At 41.0% G+C, this 22,305-nt stretch overlaps 1 protein-coding gene across 6 annotated transcripts in view; it reads left to right on the forward strand.

The window, feature by feature from the left end:
- The window catches only part of CLIP1 (CAP-Gly domain containing linker protein 1), a 123,842-nt gene that overhangs the window by 61,864 nt on the left and 39,673 nt on the right, over nucleotides 1-22,305 (forward strand). For 4 of the 6 annotated variants that reach the window (XR_006387409.1, XM_044275728.1, XM_044275724.1 and 1 more), the window contains 4 exons: nucleotides 11-167; nucleotides 1,185-1,350; nucleotides 7,364-7,579; nucleotides 17,133-19,892. Coding sequence is in view for 5 of the 6 variants with exons in the window: in XM_044275728.1 (XP_044131663.1) it covers nucleotides 11-167; nucleotides 1,185-1,350; nucleotides 7,364-7,579; nucleotides 17,133-19,892 (3,299 nt within the window). In the remaining variant the exon portion in view is untranslated. The remainder of the gene's footprint in view (nucleotides 1-10; nucleotides 168-1,184; nucleotides 1,351-7,363; nucleotides 7,580-17,132; nucleotides 19,893-22,305) is intronic. The other 2 variants (XM_044275726.1, XM_044275727.1) reach the window with 1 other exon arrangement.

Here is a 22,305-nt window from a genome sequence, read left to right on the forward strand (position 1 = left end):
TGTTTTTTAGAGTTTGAAAGGAAGGTAAAAGAAGGTGAAGAGAAGAAGGAGAGTTTGCTGAAGGCAAAAGCAAAACTAGAAAATCAAATAGCAGACATGATTCAGTCTTCAGGAGACAGCTCTGCTCAGCTTTCAGCACTAAATGAAGAACTACAGTCTAGGGAAAGGTACATATCACAAAAACCGCATACATTTCTTATGCACTTTTTGTAAGAGCGGTAGGTGTGTCCTATTTCCTGTGTTCCTGTTGTGTATTGTTGAAGCCCTATTTAGTGATACCTATCAGGGTGAATAGGAGCTCACACTGTCCCTGCTGCTCTGTGCTCTGTGCACACAGCAGCATGGAGCTTACTATGACAGCCAGGGCTTCAGTAGTGTCCTGGCTGCCATGGTAACCGATCGGAGCCCCAGGCTTACACTGCTGGGGCTCCGATCGGAGGAGCAGGGGAGAGGGGATCATGTGGCCACTGCCACCAATGATTAATACTGGAGGGCGCGGGGGGGGGGGGGGGGGGGGCGCACTGCGCCACCAATGTTTTTAATGTGGGGGCCGCACTGCGCCACCAATGATTAATGCTGGGGGTTTGGGGGGGCGCACTGCACCACCAATGAAGTTAAATCTCTAATTTATTCATATACAGGAGGCAGGAGCTGCAGAATGACATAGCCGGCTCCCGACCTCCTGTGAGTGGTAGCTGCGATCCGCGGCACCTGAGGAGTTAACCGAGGATTGCAGCTACAGCTCATAGAGGTCGGGAGTCGGCTATGTGATCCTGCAGCTCCCACCTCCTGTTCAATTTGAATGAATGAGAGATTCCTCTTCATTGGTGGCGCAGTGGCCACAGCCCCTCCCATTCTCTTGTCCCCTGTCCTCCCATTGGCTGCAGCAGCAGCACAGGGGGGAGGGAGACACTGCTTCCTTCTCCCCTGTGCTGCTGAGGGAACACGGAGAGCGCTGTCAGCAGCGCGATCTGTGTTCCCAATACGTTATCGGAATATCGGCAAAATAAATGCACATACCGATAACAGTCAAAATCCTCAATATCGGCCGATAATATCGGTAAAACCGATAATCAGTCGATCCCTAATAAATACTTTGTTTCAGTAAAGCTTCGAGCCATGTTCTGTTGCATACTTTTGTATTATGTAGCAAGCATTTTACTCAAAATCCTTACACATTACAGGAATTTAGCTGATCTTCAAGCAGAATTGTCAAAATCCAGAGAAGCTGTAAAACAACTGCAAGAAAATATTGAACGATTAACGTCCGAAGCAACTCGTTGCTCTGAAGAAGCGCAAGAGTCTCATCGGCTAGCAATAAAAGCAATAACTTCTGAAATAGAAAGCTTGGTAAGAAAAGGTTTTTACAAAATACATTCAGGCTTTGTAAGTGCACTGAGTAATATGTTTACTTATTTACCCCTTTCAGGACCAGTTTTTTCTCAGAGCCATAAATTGTTTTAATTTTTTTTTGTTAGGCTGAGTTCACATCAGCATTCAGCCTTTCCCTTCTCCTGTTCAGTTATAGGAGTAGGAGAACGGAAAGGATGGATTCGAATGTAGCTAACAGGCTCCATAGACTATAATAAGGTCCTTTAGGTTTTTGCATGAAAAAAATAAAAACCTTTAAAGCAATGGAATCGGTCAGCACATACCTGCATATCAATCCAAATAACTTTTTAGATGTGCAATTGTCGGCTGCTTTTTTGCCCTCTCTCAATCAGGGGCCCCATTGCAGAGATACTGACATTTTTGTTGTATGCAAATGAGCTCCTTGGAGCAACAAAGCATCACTTTTGCACCTAAAGCTGAGCTCACTAGTCCAGCTACAGCATAACCCTTGCAAAAAGATAAACTTTAATATTACTCATACGGCAAACAATTTGTCCTATAATGTCCATACATATAGCCGTCCACCAAGATTCTATTAAGAAAGGGGGGGGTAAGGTAACCCTAATTGCAAAACCTAGATCTAGGCCCTCTGCCCAGGGGCGACTCCTGAAGGTGGAGACCCCCCCCCATCCTCGAACCTATCTGGCAGCTCCTAGTTGGCCCTAATGTGTATGGGCTAATAACAAGTAATCTAATGGTGGACTGGCATAGGCACGGACAGAAAGGATGTAACAAAATGCACAGTGTATACAGCCCTGATGGTATATAATGCCAAGAGGTACACTGTGCAACCGACTACATAAAACAATACACGACACTTAAGAAGATAACTATTGATCACACAGACAATTCTGTGCTCAACCCCAACGCGTTTCCCCCACGGTGTGGGATCATCAGGGGATAAATGGATTTTGTTAGATGGCTAGATTGACAAAATGTCGAACGGAGGGAGGCCCAATAAATATTGGGACAACCGTGATACACCCGTTCGGCAGTAAATGGTGTCACCAGACGGTCAATAGTACAGTTAAAAGATTGGACTAGATAACCTTACTGGGAGAAAGGGAGGGAGGGACAAACACCAACAGTCTTGATGTTTAAGGCATGTAATTTTGGCGTGGTAGAGCCAGAGTGGATACCTGTAGAAAAGAGAGGAAAATATACAGATGTGTGTATGCATTAAACTACATCCAAACACCAAGATAAATTACGTGAGGGACCACCACCAGCAAAGGTCTCATTCAAGAGAGTCACTCACTGTGTCCAGAGGAAGTTCAATATATATATATACCGCCACGCTCGGTCTCTCAGACAAGGCCATGGTTAGCCTTAAGATAATATTCACATAGACCTATGGTGTTCACAGAGTCCAGTGTACATAGATATAACTGGCAACGATTAGCTGAAACATAATGTAGTGGCCGATCAATAGAGAGAAGTGCTCAATTGGACCCACATAGTGTAGCCTAGGTAGGGGGAATAGGCATACCTTACAATACGTCCTGGATCAAATTAGACAGTCGCTTAGGATAAAGAGACTGATCATCTTGCGTCCCCTATATAACAAAAGCATATGATGAAGCGTGTGTCCCCTTTAAAACCACAGTGGCAAACCCCACATATATCAATGTGGTAGCCAGGGTTACTTACTGTTGGTGCCTACAACCGACTCATCCTCCCATGACAGATGAAGGGTCCAACAATACGCCTCAGTGGACAGCCCCCTATTATAGTCAGCCCCTCCTAATCAATGATAATGGGTAGCCCCTGTGTAAGGGCTAAGGTGTACAGACAGCCCCCTCATGGTGCGATAAGGATTCCAGCTGAGAAGGCGTGCGTTCCACTGTGGAATGCACTCCGCACAGTCGACTTCCGGCCACGACGCCCGGATATGACATCATGGGCCCTGCGTTCCAGAGTGGAGCGCATCGCAGCACTAGGCTGATAGATCGTGTGTGTGGCGTCCAATTTGGACGTCATCACCGGTGGACATGCGTTCCAAAGTGGAACGCTGATCGGCCGGACTCTATGAACACACAATGGTTAGGGCACTGCTAAGCCTCAAAGAGGGGGGACAGTTTGAATAAAAATATATATATACAAATATTATACACAGCCCTGATGTAGCCCCTATTCATAGATAAAAGATAAGGAGTCTCAACAGGGGGCAGTGATTATAATGATTTAATTACTTTAAATAGAAGGTATAGAGGTATAGACGATAGCTATGGGGGGTGGCTAGACCAAGGGTATGACATAAGACAAATTTAAGATCGCAATAATTGATAGAATAGTTGATAAGTGAATTATATAACTAAATAGGTGAAAATATACATAATCACTGTCCATGATAGTAGAATTTAGGTGCTTCACGCACCAGGTGCAGTCTATAGGGACCAAAAGGTCAACCGAGCCCATAAGTAGCAGGGGAATGAAGGGGGAGGGGGTAAGGGGTGAGGGGATGGGAAAAAGGAATATATCAGGGAGAGGCCAAGAAGCAAAACGGGTCACAAAAAGCATGAAAATGTGAGTCTTTCATTGAGACCATGGGGGATTGGTACCGGAGTCTATGGATCCAGTCACTTTCCTTTTGTAGGATCCTCCTATCCCAATCGCCCCCACGGGGAGATGGATGTACCAATTCAAGAACAGTAAAGCGAAGGGACCTGGGATCACCATCGTGAACCTCATTCACGTGTGTCGCAATCGGGGTCACCTCCTTATTCTTAACATCATTGACATGTTCGAGAATTCTCCTTCTGAATTCTCTGACTGTCTTACCGACATAGTCCAGAGGACAAGTGCACTGACATAGATATACTAGGCCGTTAGATCTACAATTGATAAAATCACGTATCTGGAAGGTCTGACCCGATGTTGAACCAGTGATATGTTTAGCTATATTCAAAAATTCACATGCCTTACACCCGCCGCATCTATGGACACCTATCGGCCGTCGGTCCAGCCAGGTGCCCTCTTTCACAGGTGGTAGAAAATGACTAGCCACCAGCCGATCCCTGAGACTTCTTCCCCGTCTATAAGAGACGGATGGACGTTCGGTCACAACTTCAGAGAGGTCAGGGTCCATTTTAACGATAGGCCAGTATTTATTTAAAATTTTCTTGACGTCTTGGTTAGCAGTATCAAAATTAGAGATAATTCTCATCGGCTGGGGGCTGTCAATTTTCCTCATTTTTGGAATAAGTAAATCGCTACGTACTCTGGACCGTGCATGTTTAAAGGCATCCTTGAGCACTGGTTGTGGGTATCCTCTGGCAGCAAATCTGTCCTGGAGGGCCCTTGCCTCTCTAAAGAAGGCTTCATCACTGGAGCAGTTCCTCCGTGCCCGAAGGTATTGTCCTCTCGGAATACCCTGTTTAAGGGAGGTAGGATGGTAACTGCTCCAGTGAAGGAGAGAGTTAGTTGCTGTTGTCTTCCTGTATAAATTAGTAGATAGATGGTCCCCTACTATTGTTACCATTACGTCCAGAAATGTAATGCTGGACGGATTTTGTTCATAGGTAAAATGGAGTCCAATTTCATTTTTGTAGATCAGAAACAAGGCGCTTAAGCTCAATCGAGTCTCCCTTCCATACAACGAACACGTCGTCGATATAGCGGGTCCAGAATTGAATATTTCTGGACCACCAGACATCATGATCTGGAAAGACGTGTGTATCTTCCCACCAGCCCAGAAAGAGATTGGCGTATGTGGGGGCACAGGGGCTCCCCATAGCCGTCCCCCTGAGCTGGTGGTAGAATCTTGAGTTGAATAGAAAGAAGTTATGGGTTAGGGTATATTCGAGTAGCCTGATAATAAAGCTATTGTGTGAATCGTATTGTATACCCCTAGCACATAAAAAATACTCTATGGCTTTAAGGCCATGCTGATGAGGAATCAAACTGTATAATGACTCAACATCAATGCTACATAAGATACAGTCAGAGTCAAGAACGAGAGCATCAATTTTGTTGAGGAAGTCCATTGTGTCCCTCGTATATGCTGGGAGGGACACAACGAACTCCCTCAACACCTTGTCCAGGTATACCCCACAATTCTGAGTAAGTGAGTTGACTCCCGATACTATAGGGTGACCCTTCAACGGGTTAACCCCTTTGTGAATCTTGGGGAGCCCGTAGAATGTCGCACTCAAGGGTTTAGTGGGTAACAGGAACTCAAATTCGAGTGCCCCTATCACTTTCTTCTTCAAGCCAGCCAACAGAATCTGTTTAAGATCGGCCAAAAATATCTGAGTAGGATTCGAGGGTAAAATTCTATAGCCTTCCTTATCCTTAAGGAGGTCCAGGCACATATGGATATAGGCATCATTCTCGAGAACAACCAAATTACCGCCTTTATCAGAAGGTCTTACTACAATACTGCGGTCTTTTTCGAGAGACTGTAATGCCTGCATCTCTGTGCGGGAAAGATTAAAGGATTTTGGGCCTAATCGAGCAAGATGTTCAAGGTCATTGATGACCATTTGTAGAAAAATGTCTACATGCTCATAGTTATCGAGGGGGGGGGGGGGCATTTTCTTACTTTTCAATTTTAATGTAGTGAACGGACCTGATCCAGTGACACGAGTATGATCTCTATTTAAATCGATGAGGAGATCTGTTACTGTCCCCTGTCCTGTTGACCCCGATCGCGTAGCTGATGGGGCATCACGCTCTTCTCTAAAAAAGATGATGACTGTTGTGGTTGAGTTTGAATGTTGGAATAACCAGAGGGAGGCGAGGAGGAGGAGGAGGTATTTTGGTAGCCTGGTCGAAGACTTGTTTCTCTTCTTCAAGTAGTAGATTCATTAAATTAAGTGAGCTTTGTGTGAGTATCTCCTCCCCGAAGGCGTAACCCCCGGGGGACGATTTTATGTCCAATATAACTCTCCAGGGATTTGATCTCCCACCACGACTTAATGTTTTCCTTATAGCAATTGTATAAATTGTTAAAAACCTGTTTACTAGTGACCTGTTGGCCTAAACCCGGTACATCCTTATCCGAGAATATATCCCTTGCTTCGATAACTAGGGCTTCGGTGAATATAGTCCCTGAGAGAAAACTGGCCATAATCAAAAGTAGAAGATCAAAATCCAGCCTAAATGGATACAAATCTATATAATGGGTTAAAGGTAAGAATTACTAGTCCAGCTACAGCATAACCCTTGCAAAAAGATAAACTTTAATATTACTCATACGGCAAACAATTTGTCCTATAATGTCCATACATATAGCCGTCCACCAAGATTCTATTAAGAAGGGGGGGGGGGGGGGTAAGGTAACCTTAATTGCAAAACCTAGATCTGGGCCCTCTGCCCAGGGGCGACTCCTGAAGGTGGAGACCCCCCCGTCCTCGAACCTATCTGGCAGCTCCTAGTTGGCCCTAATGTGTATGGGCTAATAACAAGTAATCTAATGGTGGACTGGCATAGGCACGGACAGAAAGGATGTAACAAAATGCACAGTGTATACAGCCCTGATGGTATATAATGCCAAGCTGAGCTCACTTTACTTGCTAAAACCCTCCCGCTTTGAGTGATAGGGCAAGGCAATGTCAACGTAATCTCGTCTGGTCCTGAACTCTTGCACCTACATCTTTGGAATTGGTGCATACGCAGTACTGCACATGCACTGATGACATTTTTCTGCATCCAGATGACGCAGACATCATCTGTGCATGCCGATTCAGATGCCATGGTCCCTATTTGCCATGGCATTTTAGGGATTGAACAACCAGGGTCTCCAATCCCGGCCACTGTAGCAGGATGTCAGCTGTGTAAGACCATGTACAGTTGTAGTAGAGGTACATCTGTAGGTTTAGGTCCACCACTTCTTGAACCCACCCCCACCCCCATATAGAATTTTTGCCTCTTATCTGTGCATTTGCTTACAAATGTATCTTTATGACAGACATTATGTTTGTTGGAATAGTCTTTTGTATTTCAATGGTGTGATTTGCTTTTCCTCCAGAAACTGACAGTTGAAAAACTTCAGCGAGAGAATAAAGAGATGCAGACGTTAAACGAAAAATCAATTGCAGATTTAGTTTCCCAACATCAAACTGCAATTGGTGAGCTTAAACAAAATCTGCAGGTGAAAGAGGAAATGTGTAAAGCTGCGCAAGCAACACAGAATAGTATGGTCCAACAAATGGAAGAGCTGCAACAGCAAGCAGAACAGGCCAAGGTACTTTTTCTGGGTTTTAAGTATACACAGTTTTTAGCAATATTTGAAGACCTTTCATAAAGTTTTAAACGTTTTTTTTTTTCTCATTTGAAATTCTCTGCCAAGTAGATGCATTTGATCACAAACAAAATCGTGCTCGAGGCACCACTGTGACTGTTCATATTGTCACATAGACCAGTGCACAAAACTCTACACTGAATCAAACGGTTTAACAGAATCCGCAATAATTACTACGCCAAATCCTTCACACATGTAAAATTGTTATCCTGTTTCATGTGACACTATGGATTGAATGGTACGCTAATTCAAGATTGCCTGTAGGAATACTGGTAGATCAGACCCAATGAAACCCATATGCTTTGGCAACGCTCTGTTATTTCCTTTGTCAGTCATTCACCTGTATACATATGTTATATGTGCATTGATTTTATAATTAACGGTTAACAGATTTCATCACTATGTGCACCTCTGCTCCTTTGAAGTACTACCTCCTAATAATCTAATATGGCCTCATGTTAGATGTGCTCCGTGAGGCTAGAGAAGTTAAAATGTTTACTTTTAAGCTGGATTTTAAATGGTTGTCTGACCCTGAATCTTGGGCTGAAATGTGTTTAACATAAAGACATGGAGACACCCACCTCTTGCATGCAGCTCTGTTTCAGCACCAACGGTCCGATCACTGCAGCTTTCGGTCCCCTGTAAACTGGATGTGTGACAACCCATCTTTCATCACGTGCAGGGCTGCAGTGCTGAAAGCTGCAGGAATAAAACCATTGGTGGTGAAACAGAGCTGCATGCAAGAGGTGAGTGTCTTCATTTCTTTATTTTCAGCCCTAATTTTGAGTTAAGGATCAGGCAGGAGTTAAGTTTAGCTTTAAGAGCTACTAGTGGAGCGAGTGCAGTGCAGGTGCTCACATAGCAAATCTTTGCTCTGTCTGTGTCTGTTCTGCTAAAGCCTCAAATGCTATCGATTTCACCAGGGAGAAGACCAGGCTAGTAACGGGCAGCAGTGCTCTGTCCTGTACAGCTCTTTGTGTGGCCGCAGGGGTGTGCGTACTCCAGTACACACCGGTGGGCAAGTGTATGGATTGTAGTGTGCAATAGGCACCTGAACTTCATGTGCCTGTTTCACTAGGCAAAGTAAAAAAATAAAAAAAATAAAAATACATTCAACTATATTGTAAAAGTAATTTCCCTCACATTTAGAATAGATTGGTTTAGGTACACTTTAATTTGAGTAAGGGTTTGAACAACTCGTCCCTATATGAAAACTATTTCAGTGCAAGACCAGCTTCTATTATACACAAAAGTGGACATTTTATTATGGATACATATACTCTTTATGATCCACAAAGTGGTAACATATATATTCTGTGGGAGTACTCAAATACTAATTTTATATCAAGAAACCAATGAGTAACATTAAATCTCTTTTAAAAATCACTCTTTAAATAATCATAAAAATCATGAAAATACATTGTAGGGTAACAATAATAAGGCGCCATCTATTCATCATTGTATATAATGATACTCTATCACTTACTAAATGATAAACAGTCCTTTTTTAATGTAAACTTAGTGATGACAACATATGGCCCGCTTTCCTATAGTATATACCTGCCTAACCTGATTTATACCAGTAGTAGCATTATTGGACCACATTCCTAGGTGCTAAACACGTCCCCTTATTGAGTGTACGCTAATGCCTGCTAGATCTTGTCCGCTACCTCCCCTAAACTGAATAAAGATGATGGCGGGACAGTGACCTCAGTGTTGAAATGAATAAACATTACCTCTCTGGAGTGGATGTAAGTGGTAGTGGCGCCTTCCCCTCTATGCGCGTTTCGCGTAATTGCTTCTTCAGGAGGAGAGCTTGTATAGGGGTATAAGAGAGTCTTTAAAAACTAATTCTGGCCAATCAAGGACCAATCAGACTTGCACTTGTGACTCTCATGAATCCGCCGCCGTATCGATGGCGCATGGCCAATCTCTGCCCGCACCTACACGTGACTTCTGCCCTTCCCCTGAGTGTTACGCCGAGAAGGGCAATCCAGCATCTCAACTAGACGCAGGTTGACGTCATCGGCGTCCCAACTCCTTGGAGATGCAGCGCAAGCAAGCTGCAGTATCAGCCATGCGCGCACAGCGAATTTTAACATTCACTACGGGTGTGGGAAGAAAACATATTACAATTTAATAGCACCTACATTACACACACTGCCCATAAAGTGCTGAAGTGCTAATACATTAAATATTATTATAATTATTATTATTATTATTCATTGTTCCTAAAGTGCTATAGTGCCAATTATAAATATCTCAAAACCATCAAATGAAAAAAACTACCCACTGTGATTTTTAAACATCAATTAACTGTAGTAACCCGCTGTAAAATCAAGCAAATTAATCATGATTTTTCCTTTATAGTGTCCTTAAAAATACAATTCTTCCCTCCTTCCCGTATTTTTCGTCACCAAAAATGCATTTTTTTTGCACTGCAGTCTTCTCCTATACAGGTCCTTCTAAAATTAGCATATTGTGATAAAGTTCATTATTTTCTGTAATGTACTGATAAACATTAGACTTTCATATATTTTAGATTCATTACACACAGCTGAAGTAGTTCAAGCCTTTTATTGTTTTAATATTGATGATTTTGGCATACAGCTCATGAAAACCCAAATTTCCTATCTAAAAAAATTAGCATATTTCATCCGACCAATAAAAGAAAAGTGTTTTTAATACAAAAAAAGTCAACCTTCAAATAATTATGTTCAGTTATGCACTCAATACTTGGTAGGGAATCCTTTTGCAGAAATGACTGCTTCAATGCGGCGTGACATGGAGGCAATCAGCCTGTGGCACTGCTGAGGTCTTATGGAGGCCCAGAATGCTTCGATAGCGGCCTTAAGCTCATCCAGAGTGATGGGTCTTGCGTCTCTCAACTTTCTCTTCCCAATATCCCACAGATTCTCTATGGGGTTCAGGTCAGGAGAGTTGGCAGGCCAATTGAGCACAGTAATACCATGGTCAGTAAACCATTTACCAGTGGTTTTGGCACTGTGAGCAGGTGCCAGGTCATGCTGAAAAATGAAATCTTCATCTCCATAAAGCTTTTCAGCAGATGGAAGCATGAAGTGCTCCAAAATCTCCTGATAGCTAGCTGCATTGACCCTGCCCTTGATAAAACACAGTGGACCAACACCAGCAGCTGACATGACACCCCAGACCATCACTGACTGTGGGTACTTGACACTGGACTTCAGGCATTTTGGCATTTTCCTCTCCCCAGTCTTCCTTCAGACTCTGGCACCTTGATTTCCGAATGACATGCAAAATTTGCTTTCATCCGAAAAACGTACTTTGGACCACTGAGCAACAGTCCAGTTCTGCTTCTCTGTAGCCCAGGACAGGCGCTTCTGCCGCTGTTTCTGGTTCAAAAGTGGCTTGACCTGGGGAATGCGGCATCTGTAGCCCATTTCCTGCACACGCCTGTACACTGTGGCTCTGGATGTTTCTACTCCAAACTCAGTCCACTGCTTCCGCAGGTCCCCCAAGGTCTGGAATCGGTCCTTCTCCACAATCTTCCTCAGAGTCCGGTCACCTCTTCTCATTGTGCAGCGTTTTCTGCCACACTTTTTCCTTCCCACAGACTTCCCACTGAGGTGCCTTGATACAGCACTCTGGGAACAGCCTATTCCTTCAGAAATTTCTTTCTGTGTCTTACCCTCTTGCTTGAGGGTGTCAATGATGGCCTTCTGGACAGCAGTCAGGTCGGCAGTCTTACCCATGATTTGCGGTTTTGAGTAATGAACCAGGCTGGGAGTTTTTAAAAGCCTCAGGAATCTTTTGCAGGTGTTTAGAGTTAATTAGTTGATTCAGATGATTAGGTTAATAGCTCGTTTAGAGAACCTTTTCATGATATGCAAATTTTTTTAGATAGGAATTTGGGGTTTTCATGAGCTGTATGCCAAAATCATCAATATTAAAACAATAAAAGGCTTGAACTACTTCAGTTGTGTGTAATGAATCTAAAATATATGAAAGTCTAATGTTTATCAGTACATTACAGAAAATAATGAACTTTATCACAATATGCAATTTTTTTTAGAAGGACCTGTATATTGATCTTTCTTATTCTCCAGGCTGATCAGGATAATTCTTCCCCAACAATATTGATTCTCTATACGAATAACAAAAATAATCAATTAAAATCATGAATAATAAAAACTATTAAAACCTTCTCTAAAATGAAAGGACCCCAGTTTGACAATGCTATCTTTTCAGATAAAGGCACTAAATCCTAGGTTTTCATTGAGTTCTCTAGGTGCCATAGTACCCAATCTAAAGATCCATTTACTTTCTATCTGGGCTATTTTTTTTTAACCCTTATTGCCCCCTCTGGACCCCAAATGCACCGTATCAATACCTTTGAGTCGCTGAAGATTTGGATTACTATTATGATGAATCCTGAAATGCCTGGGAATCGTTTTCAAGCTATTGATATCTTCATCTTTCGCTTTTTCAATATCTCTCACGTGTTCTCTAACCCTTTTTCTTAGTTCTCTTGTCGTGAGCACAACATATATTTTTTCACAAGGACAAGTGGCATGGTACACCACTCCTGTGGAAGAACACGAGATGTATTGTCTGATCTCATATATTTTCTTTTTTTCCACATTGCTAAAATTTTTAGATTTTTCTATATTTTTGCAATCCTTACGTGACCCACATGGAAAGGAGCCCACTGTTCGTCTGTACATCTTTTCTTTTATTTCTGGTATATAATGGCTATGGACCAAAATGTCCTTTTAAATTCCTCGACCTTCTTGGTGTCATTAATGGTCTATCCGTGACACATCTCCTTAAGGTGGTGTCTGTTTTCAATATGTCCTTCCCAGTGTTCTTTTAATATTTCATTTATCAGATTCCATTGTTTGTTGTAATTTGTTATAAACCTCATCTCTTGACCTTCCACCATTTTAGTTGTTACATTCGGACATAGTAGTCGTTCTCTAGATTTCTGTCGAGCCTTTTGAATTTCCTTTTTAATCTGTCTATTGCCATATCCCCTTAATTCAAATCGTTTCTTCAAATTAACCGCCTGTTTTTTTGAATTGGTGTTCATTAGAACAAATTCTCTTTAGCCTTAAAAACTGACCGGTGGGTATCAGTTGATTGTTGATCTTGGATGTGCTGATTTTGCATGGAGAAGAGCGTTCACTGCCGTTTCTTTTCTATAGATGTCCGTCTCCAATTTTCATTTTTCATCCACTTTGATCTTTAAATCCAGGAAGTTCACTTCTCTTGCCGCCTGGAAAGTTAATTTGATGTTTGTTTAGATTCCTATTTAAATATTCATAAACTCCTTCAGATCTTCTTCAGTCCCCTCCCACAAAATCAGAACATAGTCTATATATCTCATCCAATTATGTACCTTGTTGATTCCTGGAATATTCTCATTGTGAAAAATGTCTTTCCCAGGCCACCAGAAATAAATTTGCATAAGATGGGGTGCACGTGGCGCCCATGGCCACTCCTTGGATTTGCAAATAATAAAAAAATGTTTTAAAATAAAATCCAACCGCTCCAAAATCAGGTCATTAAATTTCTGCTCCATGTTATTACCTTTAAGAAACCCGGCCACTACTCTCATGCCATCCTCATGTGTAATACTTGTATAAAGGGACTCAACATCCTCTGTCACAATCAACATCCCTTCATCGAATTAAATGTTTTGCAATCTATTCAAGGCCACCGTGGTATCCTGTATAAATGATGGTAACGTTACCACTAATTGTTTTAAATGATTAATAAACCTACAAACATTTTTACATAGACCATCATTACCTGCTACTATAGGTCTCCCAGGTGGGTCCAAACTATACTTGTGAATTTTTTGAATGATGTAAAAAGTAGGGATCCTTGGATGTGGCATTATCAACGCTTCCCTCACTTTTTATTTTAAATAACATTTTCTTCTTGTGCCCGCTCCAGGATATTATTCAATTGTCCTTGAAATAATGAAAGTGGATTAGTCAACAGACTTCTTTAACATATCTTATCTTCAAGAAGTTTGTACACTTGTTTTTCATACATTTCTGAGGGCCAGATGACTGTTTCCCCCTTTATCTGCCTGCTTAATCACAATTTCTTCTGTTTTGCTCAGGGCCTCTGGGGCTTTGAACTCGGCTCTATTCAAATTATTCTTACCACGACCCTGTTGTTTTTCCAAATTCGCCAGATCCTCACACACCAATTTAACAATAATGTCTATAGCTGGACAAATCTGAAATTGTGTAAATGTTTGTGATTTCTTTTTTATCTCATTTGGTAACAGACTTACCTTCTCTTCATCGTCCCTTTCATCAGCCAAATCCTCCAAAATCTTTAAAGCATCCCTTTCTTCATTCGTATTAAACCATTCCTCACCATACTTTTTGCAATATAATTTTTTTTTAAGAAATGTTTTCGCAAATAGATGGACATCTTTTGTTACTGTAAATAAATCCATATTACAGGACGGTGAAAACTTAAACCTTTTCTCAACACATTGATCTGATCAGTAGTTAACTGTATGGAAGATAAATTGATTACCTGTAAGGCACCCTCTTTTCCTTTTTTAGTCCTGTTTTCTGTTTTTTCCTCCATCTTACATTTTCCTCCTTGGTTTCTACTGGTCCAATTAGTTTTATCTCTTCCTGATCTTTGTGTAGCTTCCTGTCCATTTTTAGGATTTATTTCCGACATTGATGATCCTACTGAAGGAAAGGATGACATTCTCGATCTAAAATCATCTCCCAATCACGTGCAAGTCTGATTGGTCCTTGATTGGCCAGGATTAGTTTTTAAACACTCTCCTATACCCCGCAAGCCTCTCCTTCTGCAGAAGCAATTACACAAAACGCGTGTAGAGGGGAAGGCGCCACCTCTACTTACATCCACTCCAGAGAGGTAATGTTTTTTAATTTCAACACTGAGGTCACTGTCCCGCCATCATCTTTATTCAGTTTAGGTGAGGTAGCGCACAAGATCTAGCAGGCATTAGCGTACACTCAATAAGGGGATGCTGTTTAGCACCTGGGAATGTGGTCCAATAATGCTACTGCTGGTATAATCGTGTTAGGCAGGTACAACTATAGGAAAGTGAGCTATATGTTGTCATCACTAAGTTTACATTAAAAGGACTGTTTATCATTTAGTGAGCAATAGAGTATCATTATATACAATGATGTAGTGAATAGATGGCGCCTTATTATTGCTACCCTACAATGTATTTTCATGATTTATCATGTGCGGTATAGCAGCTCAGTCCTATTCACTTCAGTGGAGCGGAGTTGCAATACCAGACACAACCGATGGACAGGCTCTGTTTCAAGAAGAAAGCAGCCTTTTTTCTAATCCTTTTTTTTTTTTTTACAACCCATTTAGTTAAAAATCTTATACCAATAATATGACTGTATTAGGGCCTGTTTAAATAGTTCCATGTATATTAGTGACCAAAGACATTTCCATTGTAGGTTTATTCAATAGTAGATATGAAAATATAGAGTATAGACATGTGATGGCTAACCTCTGGCTCTTCAGCTGTGGTAAAACTATGACTCCCAAGATGTACACTTGCTTGGCTGTTGTCAGAACTCCATAGAAATGAATTAAGCATGCTGGGAGTTGTAGTTACACCACAGCTAGAGTGCCGGATGTTAGCCATCACTGCTATAGACTATAAATGCTGGTGCGGTTTCTTTCTGGTTAAACTCGATAGCTGATATCTACTGGGCTTCCTTTTTATATTCTTTTGTTAGTGCTCCTACACCTGGCATGTTCACAGCATAATAACTTATTACAGCAAATCTAACCTTTTCTGCTCATTTCCATAACTTTATTGTTTCATTTAACTTTTTTGTTTGGGTGCCTTAAGTAGTATTTAAGTTTTTACAATGCTTTCTAAATTGTATGTATGAAGTGAGACCCCCTACCTAAATTATCTGTGCAAATTGTTTTTGTGCAATAAATGTTATGCAACAAAATCAGCATACATTTATTTTTTTATGTATGTTCAGGCAATCTTGTGGTCCGCAAAATGCAGAACGCACATGGCCGATGTCCGTGTTTTGAGTATCCCCAATTTGCAGACCTGTGAATGTACCCTTCACCATTTCTTAAAATGTATTACTAATCCTTATAAAATTAAGTTCAGACATTGCAGAGTCAGTAAAGAAAATCTTTAACTCATTTACAATACAATGCTTCCACTTTGGCGGTTCCCTATTGAAAATATAAGGCATGCCCTCAAATCCAAAGTGGAAGCATTGTATTGTAAATGAGTTACAGATTTTCTTTACTGACTCTGCAATGTCTGAACATAATTTTATAAGGATTAGTAATACATTTTAACAAATGGTGAAGGTCTGCAAATTGGGGATACGCAAAACACGGACATCGGCCATGTGCGTTCTGCATTTTGCGGACCACATGTGGCCGGCCCTGTGATAGAAATGCCTAATCTACATGTTCTATCTTTTTTGCGGGGCTGCGGAACGGAACTATGGATGCGGACAGCGCACGGTGTGCTGTCCGAATCTTTTGCAGCCCCATTGAAATGAATGGGTCTGCACCTGTTACGCAGAATTGCAGAACGGATGCAAACCCATTCATATGGAAGTGTGAATGGACCCTAAATAGTATCCAGGCATGGTTGGTAACACAATTAGTAATTTCCTAGTATTTGCTCCTAGTTTAGAAAAAACTTAAACTCCCGAAGCAGCTCTTAGTAAAGAAGGTCTTAAGATGGCCATGCACGTAACATAAGCTGCAAGCAGTGGTGAGTTTAGTAGTGACTTGCTCCCTTCTAAATATATTGAATTAAAGGGCATCTGGGAGCAGATTTGTACCTATGAAACTGACTGACCTGTTACATGTGTGCTTGGCAGCTGAAGATATCTGTTTTGGTCCCATGTTCATGTGTGCCCGCATTACTGAGAAAAATTATGTTTTATTATATGCAAATGAGCCTCTAGAGGTAATGAGGGCGTTGCCATTGCACCACTCTCTGCAATGGCCACGCCCTCTCCACTGTGATGGACAGGGCCAGACGTAATGATGTTTACACAGCTGCCAAGCGCACATGCAAACAGGTCAGCCAGTTTCATAGGTACAAATCTGCTGACATAGGTACAAATCTGCCCTTTAAAATATGCTCACATGGCTGATCCAAGCAGGCATCTTGGGGAGTCCAAAGAGATTATTCAGCTCTCTTATGTGTATGGTCAGATGAAGGCTACAATGTGTGCACATATGCACAAAAACATGTGTTCATGCTGAAACCTTCTGTCGTCTAGACATAGCAGATGTCCTCTTTAAGTTCCTGAACTAGGTATAAAGAGACCACTAAGACAATATTGAAATGTATATGTTGTTCGTAGATATGAACCTTTTTACTGTGTTCACTTTAAGTGGGTCACTTCATACATACAAATTGCTTACTTCATGACTCATTAGCTTGCTTTATTTTCATTTTTTTTCTTCCTTTTCCCCAACTTTATCCCTTTAGTCTTTAACCTGTGTGTTAGAATCCAAAAACAAAGAGTTTGAACTTATGACAGAAGAGATAAGGGGTTTGAAAATGGAAAAAGACTCGCTGTTCAAGGAGGCAGATGCTTTAAAGCTAGGAAAGGATTCTCTGCTTTCAAAGATTGTAGGGCTTGAGTCGTGTATAAATGTGCTTCAGCAAGAGAAAATGGAGCATTTAGCACTTTTTGAGCAAGTAAAAGCTGAAAAAGACAACATTATGCATGAGAAGCAGGATCTTGAAAATACATGTAGCACATTGATTAGTGCTTCTCAAAAACTGGCCTCTGACAAAGAAAATTTGACAGATGAGCTTAATAGTGCCAAACAGGAATTTATGAACCTCAGTTTGGTGTGTGAAGACTTGCAGTCTTCTGTTACTACTATGGATGCTACTGTGAAAGAACTTCAGTTAAGCAAGGAGGCACTATATGCAAATTACATTGAACTGCAAGACAAAAATCAGGTAATTCAGGAACAGCAGATAAGGCTTGGGGAAGAGAAGATAAATCTTAGCAGGGAAAAAGATGAAATTATTGATATGCTGAAGAAAAACATAGACAATCTGATGGCCAAACAGAAACTTCTAGAAATAGAAATAGATGCTCTACAAGCAGGTAAAAAAGTGTCATCTGATAAATGTGTGGATCTGGAGAAAAAGATGGTTGCCATAACTGAAGAGAAGGAGATGCTAATCAAAACCATTGCTGAAGTCACCTCTGAAAGGGAAGACCTTGTTCTAAAGCAAAATCGGTTAAATACAGAAATTGAGAGTTTATTTACAGAAAAAGAAAATTTGGCTCTGGAACATAGTTCTAATGTAGCAGAACTGGCTAATGTGCAATCACAACTGGATGTGTTGGTTCAGGAAAATCTAAAGATTGTTGAAACAAGAGATGAACTGCTTAGAACACTTTCCGTGCTTGAAGAGGACAATCGGAAGTTGGAGGAACGTCAGACGACAATAATAGATAAAAAAGTCTCCATTATTGGGGAAAAGGATGAAATTATTCAAAATCTGAAAGGCTCAAAGGATGACTTGGAAACCAAACACACCGATCTGGTCAAGGAAATGTCTGCACTGAAAGCAGAACATGAGACAATCCTAGCTAATAATCTAGAAATGGAGGATAAGTTTTCCGAGTTAGTTGTTAAACATGACCAGTTACTAAAGACAACAGATGCACTGTCTTCAGAAAGAGACAACCTTCTATTAAAGCAAAATGAATTAAATGTAAAAGTTATTCAACTGATAGAAGAAAAAGATAGATTGACTGCAGATTACAGTGAGCTGACAACTAAAGTTGCAGTGACGAGGAAAGAGCTTGATCGGTCTGGAAAAGCCATTGAAGAGCTTCAAATCACCAATGAAAGTTTAACAAAATTGCTTGAAGAGATAAAGACCAGCAGTAGTATATCTGACTCTGAACGTTTTAATTTGCTTCAAGAAAAGGAGGTGCTTCTGTCATCCGAGCGGAAGCTTTCTGCAGAAATAGATAATCTTTTAAAAGAAAAACAAGAGTTTGTAGAGAGAAGTCAAAAGTCTGAAGAAGAGGCTAAATGTGTCCAGGAAGAAATGATGGAGGAAATGAATAACCTAAAAAATGCAAAAGACCTTATTGCTCTTCAGCTGAATGATGTGAAAAAGCAGCTTGAATCTGTATCAGAAGAAAGAACTTATTTTAAATCCTTGAATACTGAACTTCAATCCAGACAGGAATTAGTTATTGCTGAACTAGAAAGCCATAAGACCAGATTGGAAAATTCAGAAGTATCAAACCTTTTACTGTGTCAGGAGAAGAGCAGGCTATTACAAGAAATTGAATCCTTAAATTTTAGAACTGTAGATGCAACAAAACTCAGTGAGGAACTGAAACAAACTATTGAAAGTCTAACACTGAAGCTGAAAAAAACGCAAAAAGACAAGTCTGCTCTAGAAGTGGAACACAATGGGATCTTGGTAGAGAAAGAGTCTTTGCTGAAGGATTACGATAAATGTTGCCTAGACAGAGATTTGTTGATAAAAGATAGAGATGGCTTGCAAGAAAAAGTCAGTGAGCTTAAGGCAAGTTTTAAAAGTTTTGAGCAAAGGTTAGCAGAAGAGAGAGAAACTTTTAAAAAGGAAAAGGATTCCTTAGAGCTAGAGTATGTAGACTTTCAGAAAAGCTTAGAAGATGTCACTGGAGAAAAGGAGCAGATACTTCTACAAAGCAAAGAGGTTCAGTGTAAGTATGAGGCACTTATGGAGGAGAAGAGAAATGTAGATGGTGTATTAAATACCCTTACACAGGAAAAGGAGAACCTAGAACTTGAGACAAATTGTCTGTCTTCTAAGTTGGAAGAGCTTAATAATGATTATGCTTCCTTAAAAACCTCCAAAGAAAAACTCCAAGACCTGTATAATGGTGTTTCAAAAAAATTGGAAGAGCTCTGTTGTCAACATGAAATCAAAGAAAGAGAAATTGATCATCTACAAGAGGAAATGTCTCGCCTTATGGTGGCACAAGAAACCTTGGAGAAGGCAAACTTAACTGTGCTAGCACAAAAGGAAGACACCATGAAGAACTGTAATAAGATGTTGGAGGAAGTGGCAGCGCTAACTAAAAGCAAATATGAAGCCACAGGTCTGGCTGAGCAGTTAGGAGCCCAATGTCAGGCCTTGCTGAGTGAAAAAGAAGAGTTAATGTTAAGGTTTAATGAACTTCAAGCTCAACAGAACAAGAAAGAAGCAAAAATACATGAGGTACCAGATATGTTAAGTGAACTAAAACTACTAACACTTTGAGCACTGTTATATGGGGCAATCTGGGTTTTCACCTGCACATGCATGCTTTCCAATACCAGCGGAATGGTCATTTTCCCTTTTTATAATTTCTATTTTGAAGGAAACTGTGAATAAAAATTAGTTTGTATATATGTTTAGCTTATAAAGGGACATTGTCGTTTTGATTCCTTTTTAATTAATGTACACAATTACTTTCAAACTGTACACCAATTGTAATGAGTGTATATCAATTGCAGGACCTAGATTTGTAATCCACTTTAGGGTTAATATGTTGAATTAGTAGCTTATTGACTTTTGCCCTATAGGAAAACAACATGCACATTCAATTGAAAATGCATCATTTGTCATATGCTTTGGGAAATCTCCAGGCATATATATAAAACGTATACATAGTGTGACTTCCATCTGGCCAGTATATGTCACTTCCCTTTTTTACTGCTATATAGAATACTGCTACTGTATAAAGAAGCATCCTGCAAAATGTATGGCTATATCATGGCATACAGCAGAGGTATAAGTTCTGACATAACATACACTGCAAATGCAGTATGAATGCACACTAACTTAGACCAGCTCATAGTTAGAGCTCATTCAGATGGCCGTATTCTGTCCGCAAAAATGGCAATCTGTTTTTTTTTTTTTGCGGATTAGATGCTGGCCCTTTTCTTCCATTCCATGGCTCTGCAAAGCAAATTAAACATGTTCTATACTGAAACATGTCCAGGATTCAGCAAAAGCGCTTCCATTACTGATAATGCAACCATCTGCATCCATTATGAACGGATTCGGTTGTATTATCTTTAACATAGCCAAGACGGATCCATCATTAACTCCACTGAAAGTCAATGGGAGCAGGTCTGTTTTCTATTGTCAGATAAAACATATCCGTCCCCATTGACTTGCATTCGTAGTCATGCCGGATCTGTCTTGCTCCGCATTCTAGGAGAAAAGTAAACTACAACATGTTGCGGTTTGCTCTCCAGTATGGGAACACAACTAAATGGGACGGAATGCCTTTTGGAGCATTCTGTTCAGTTGAGTTTTGTCCCCCATGACAATGAATGGGGACAAAACGGAAGCATTTTTTTCTGGTATTGAGACCCTATGACGGATCTCAATACCGGAAAATAGTAACTTTCTCTACACAGTGTAAAAGTAGCCTAACACTGTTGACACCTGTCTGCAATGACAGAGATTAGAGAGAACTCCAATCTCGGTCATTTAACCCCTCGGATGCCACAGTTAATAGTGACTGTGGCATTGAGAGGATGGTCAAAGGGTGGGGCTCCCTTTGACCTCCAACTGGCATCCCCTGCAGCAAAAACACAGGTTGTCAGTCGGTTTCTGAGGCTTTTTAAAGGCTAACAAGCCTGCCATAGTAAATTGCCTGTTAGGCAGGGCTTAATAGGAAGTATGGAGAATTCTCACAGAATTAGAATTTTTTTTTTTTTTTTTTTTTTAGGAAAAAGTTGTGTGTGCTACAAAATGGCGGCAGTGCAGATGCATGCTGTCTGCCACAATGGAGACAGCATGCAGATAAACATCGAAGGGGATGCAGTGCTCACAAGCACGGCATCCCTTTCAAACAGCTGATTGGAAGTTGAACCCCCGCTGATCTTATATTGATGACCCTGTCCTAAGACTAGGTCATCATAAACCCCTTAAAATAATCACTACAATATGGCCTTAAAGGGTAAATCCAAATAAATTTTAAATAGCTGATGCAGCAGATTTTGCTTCTGAATAGCAGCACTAGCTGGCTGTGGTCTTCGTTGTGTGTTTCACATACCTATGCATGCTGCAGCTCCTAGGCTCCTGTGTCTAGTAGGGGGAGCCAAAGCTGTAGGGTGTATTGTTGCTCTACAGTGCTGGTTTCTGTATTGTATGCAGAACTATACGCATCAGGGACCATGCTTTCTCCGAGCTGCTGTTCAGAAGCAAAATCAAGTTAAAGGGCTTCTGTCACCCCACTAAAGTGATTTTTTTATTTTTTTGGCAACTTACATTCGTTATAGTGCAATATATGAGAATATAATGTTGTTACTTACTTTCATGCGGCCGTTTCTTAAGAAAACAAAGTTTTATTATATGCAAATCAGGTCTCTATCAGCAAATAGGACATCTACTTGCTGGTAGCTGCCGCAAAAAACCGCCCCCTCGTCGTGTTGAGTGACAGGGCCAGCCGTGATCTCCTCCTCCGGCCGGCCCTGTCAGCATTTTAAAAATCGCGCTCCTCTGTTCATTCGGCGCAGGCGCTCTGAGATGCGGAGGCTCGTCTCCTCAGAACTCCCTCAGTGCGCCTGCGCCGATGACGTCTTCTCTTTCGGTGATGTCATCGGCGCAGGCGCACTGAGGGAGTTCTGAGGAGACG

The sequence above is a fragment of the Bufo gargarizans genome, chromosome 1, assembly GCF_014858855.1.
Source record: "Bufo gargarizans isolate SCDJY-AF-19 chromosome 1, ASM1485885v1, whole genome shotgun sequence".
NCBI lineage: Eukaryota > Metazoa > Chordata > Amphibia > Anura > Bufonidae > Bufo > Bufo gargarizans.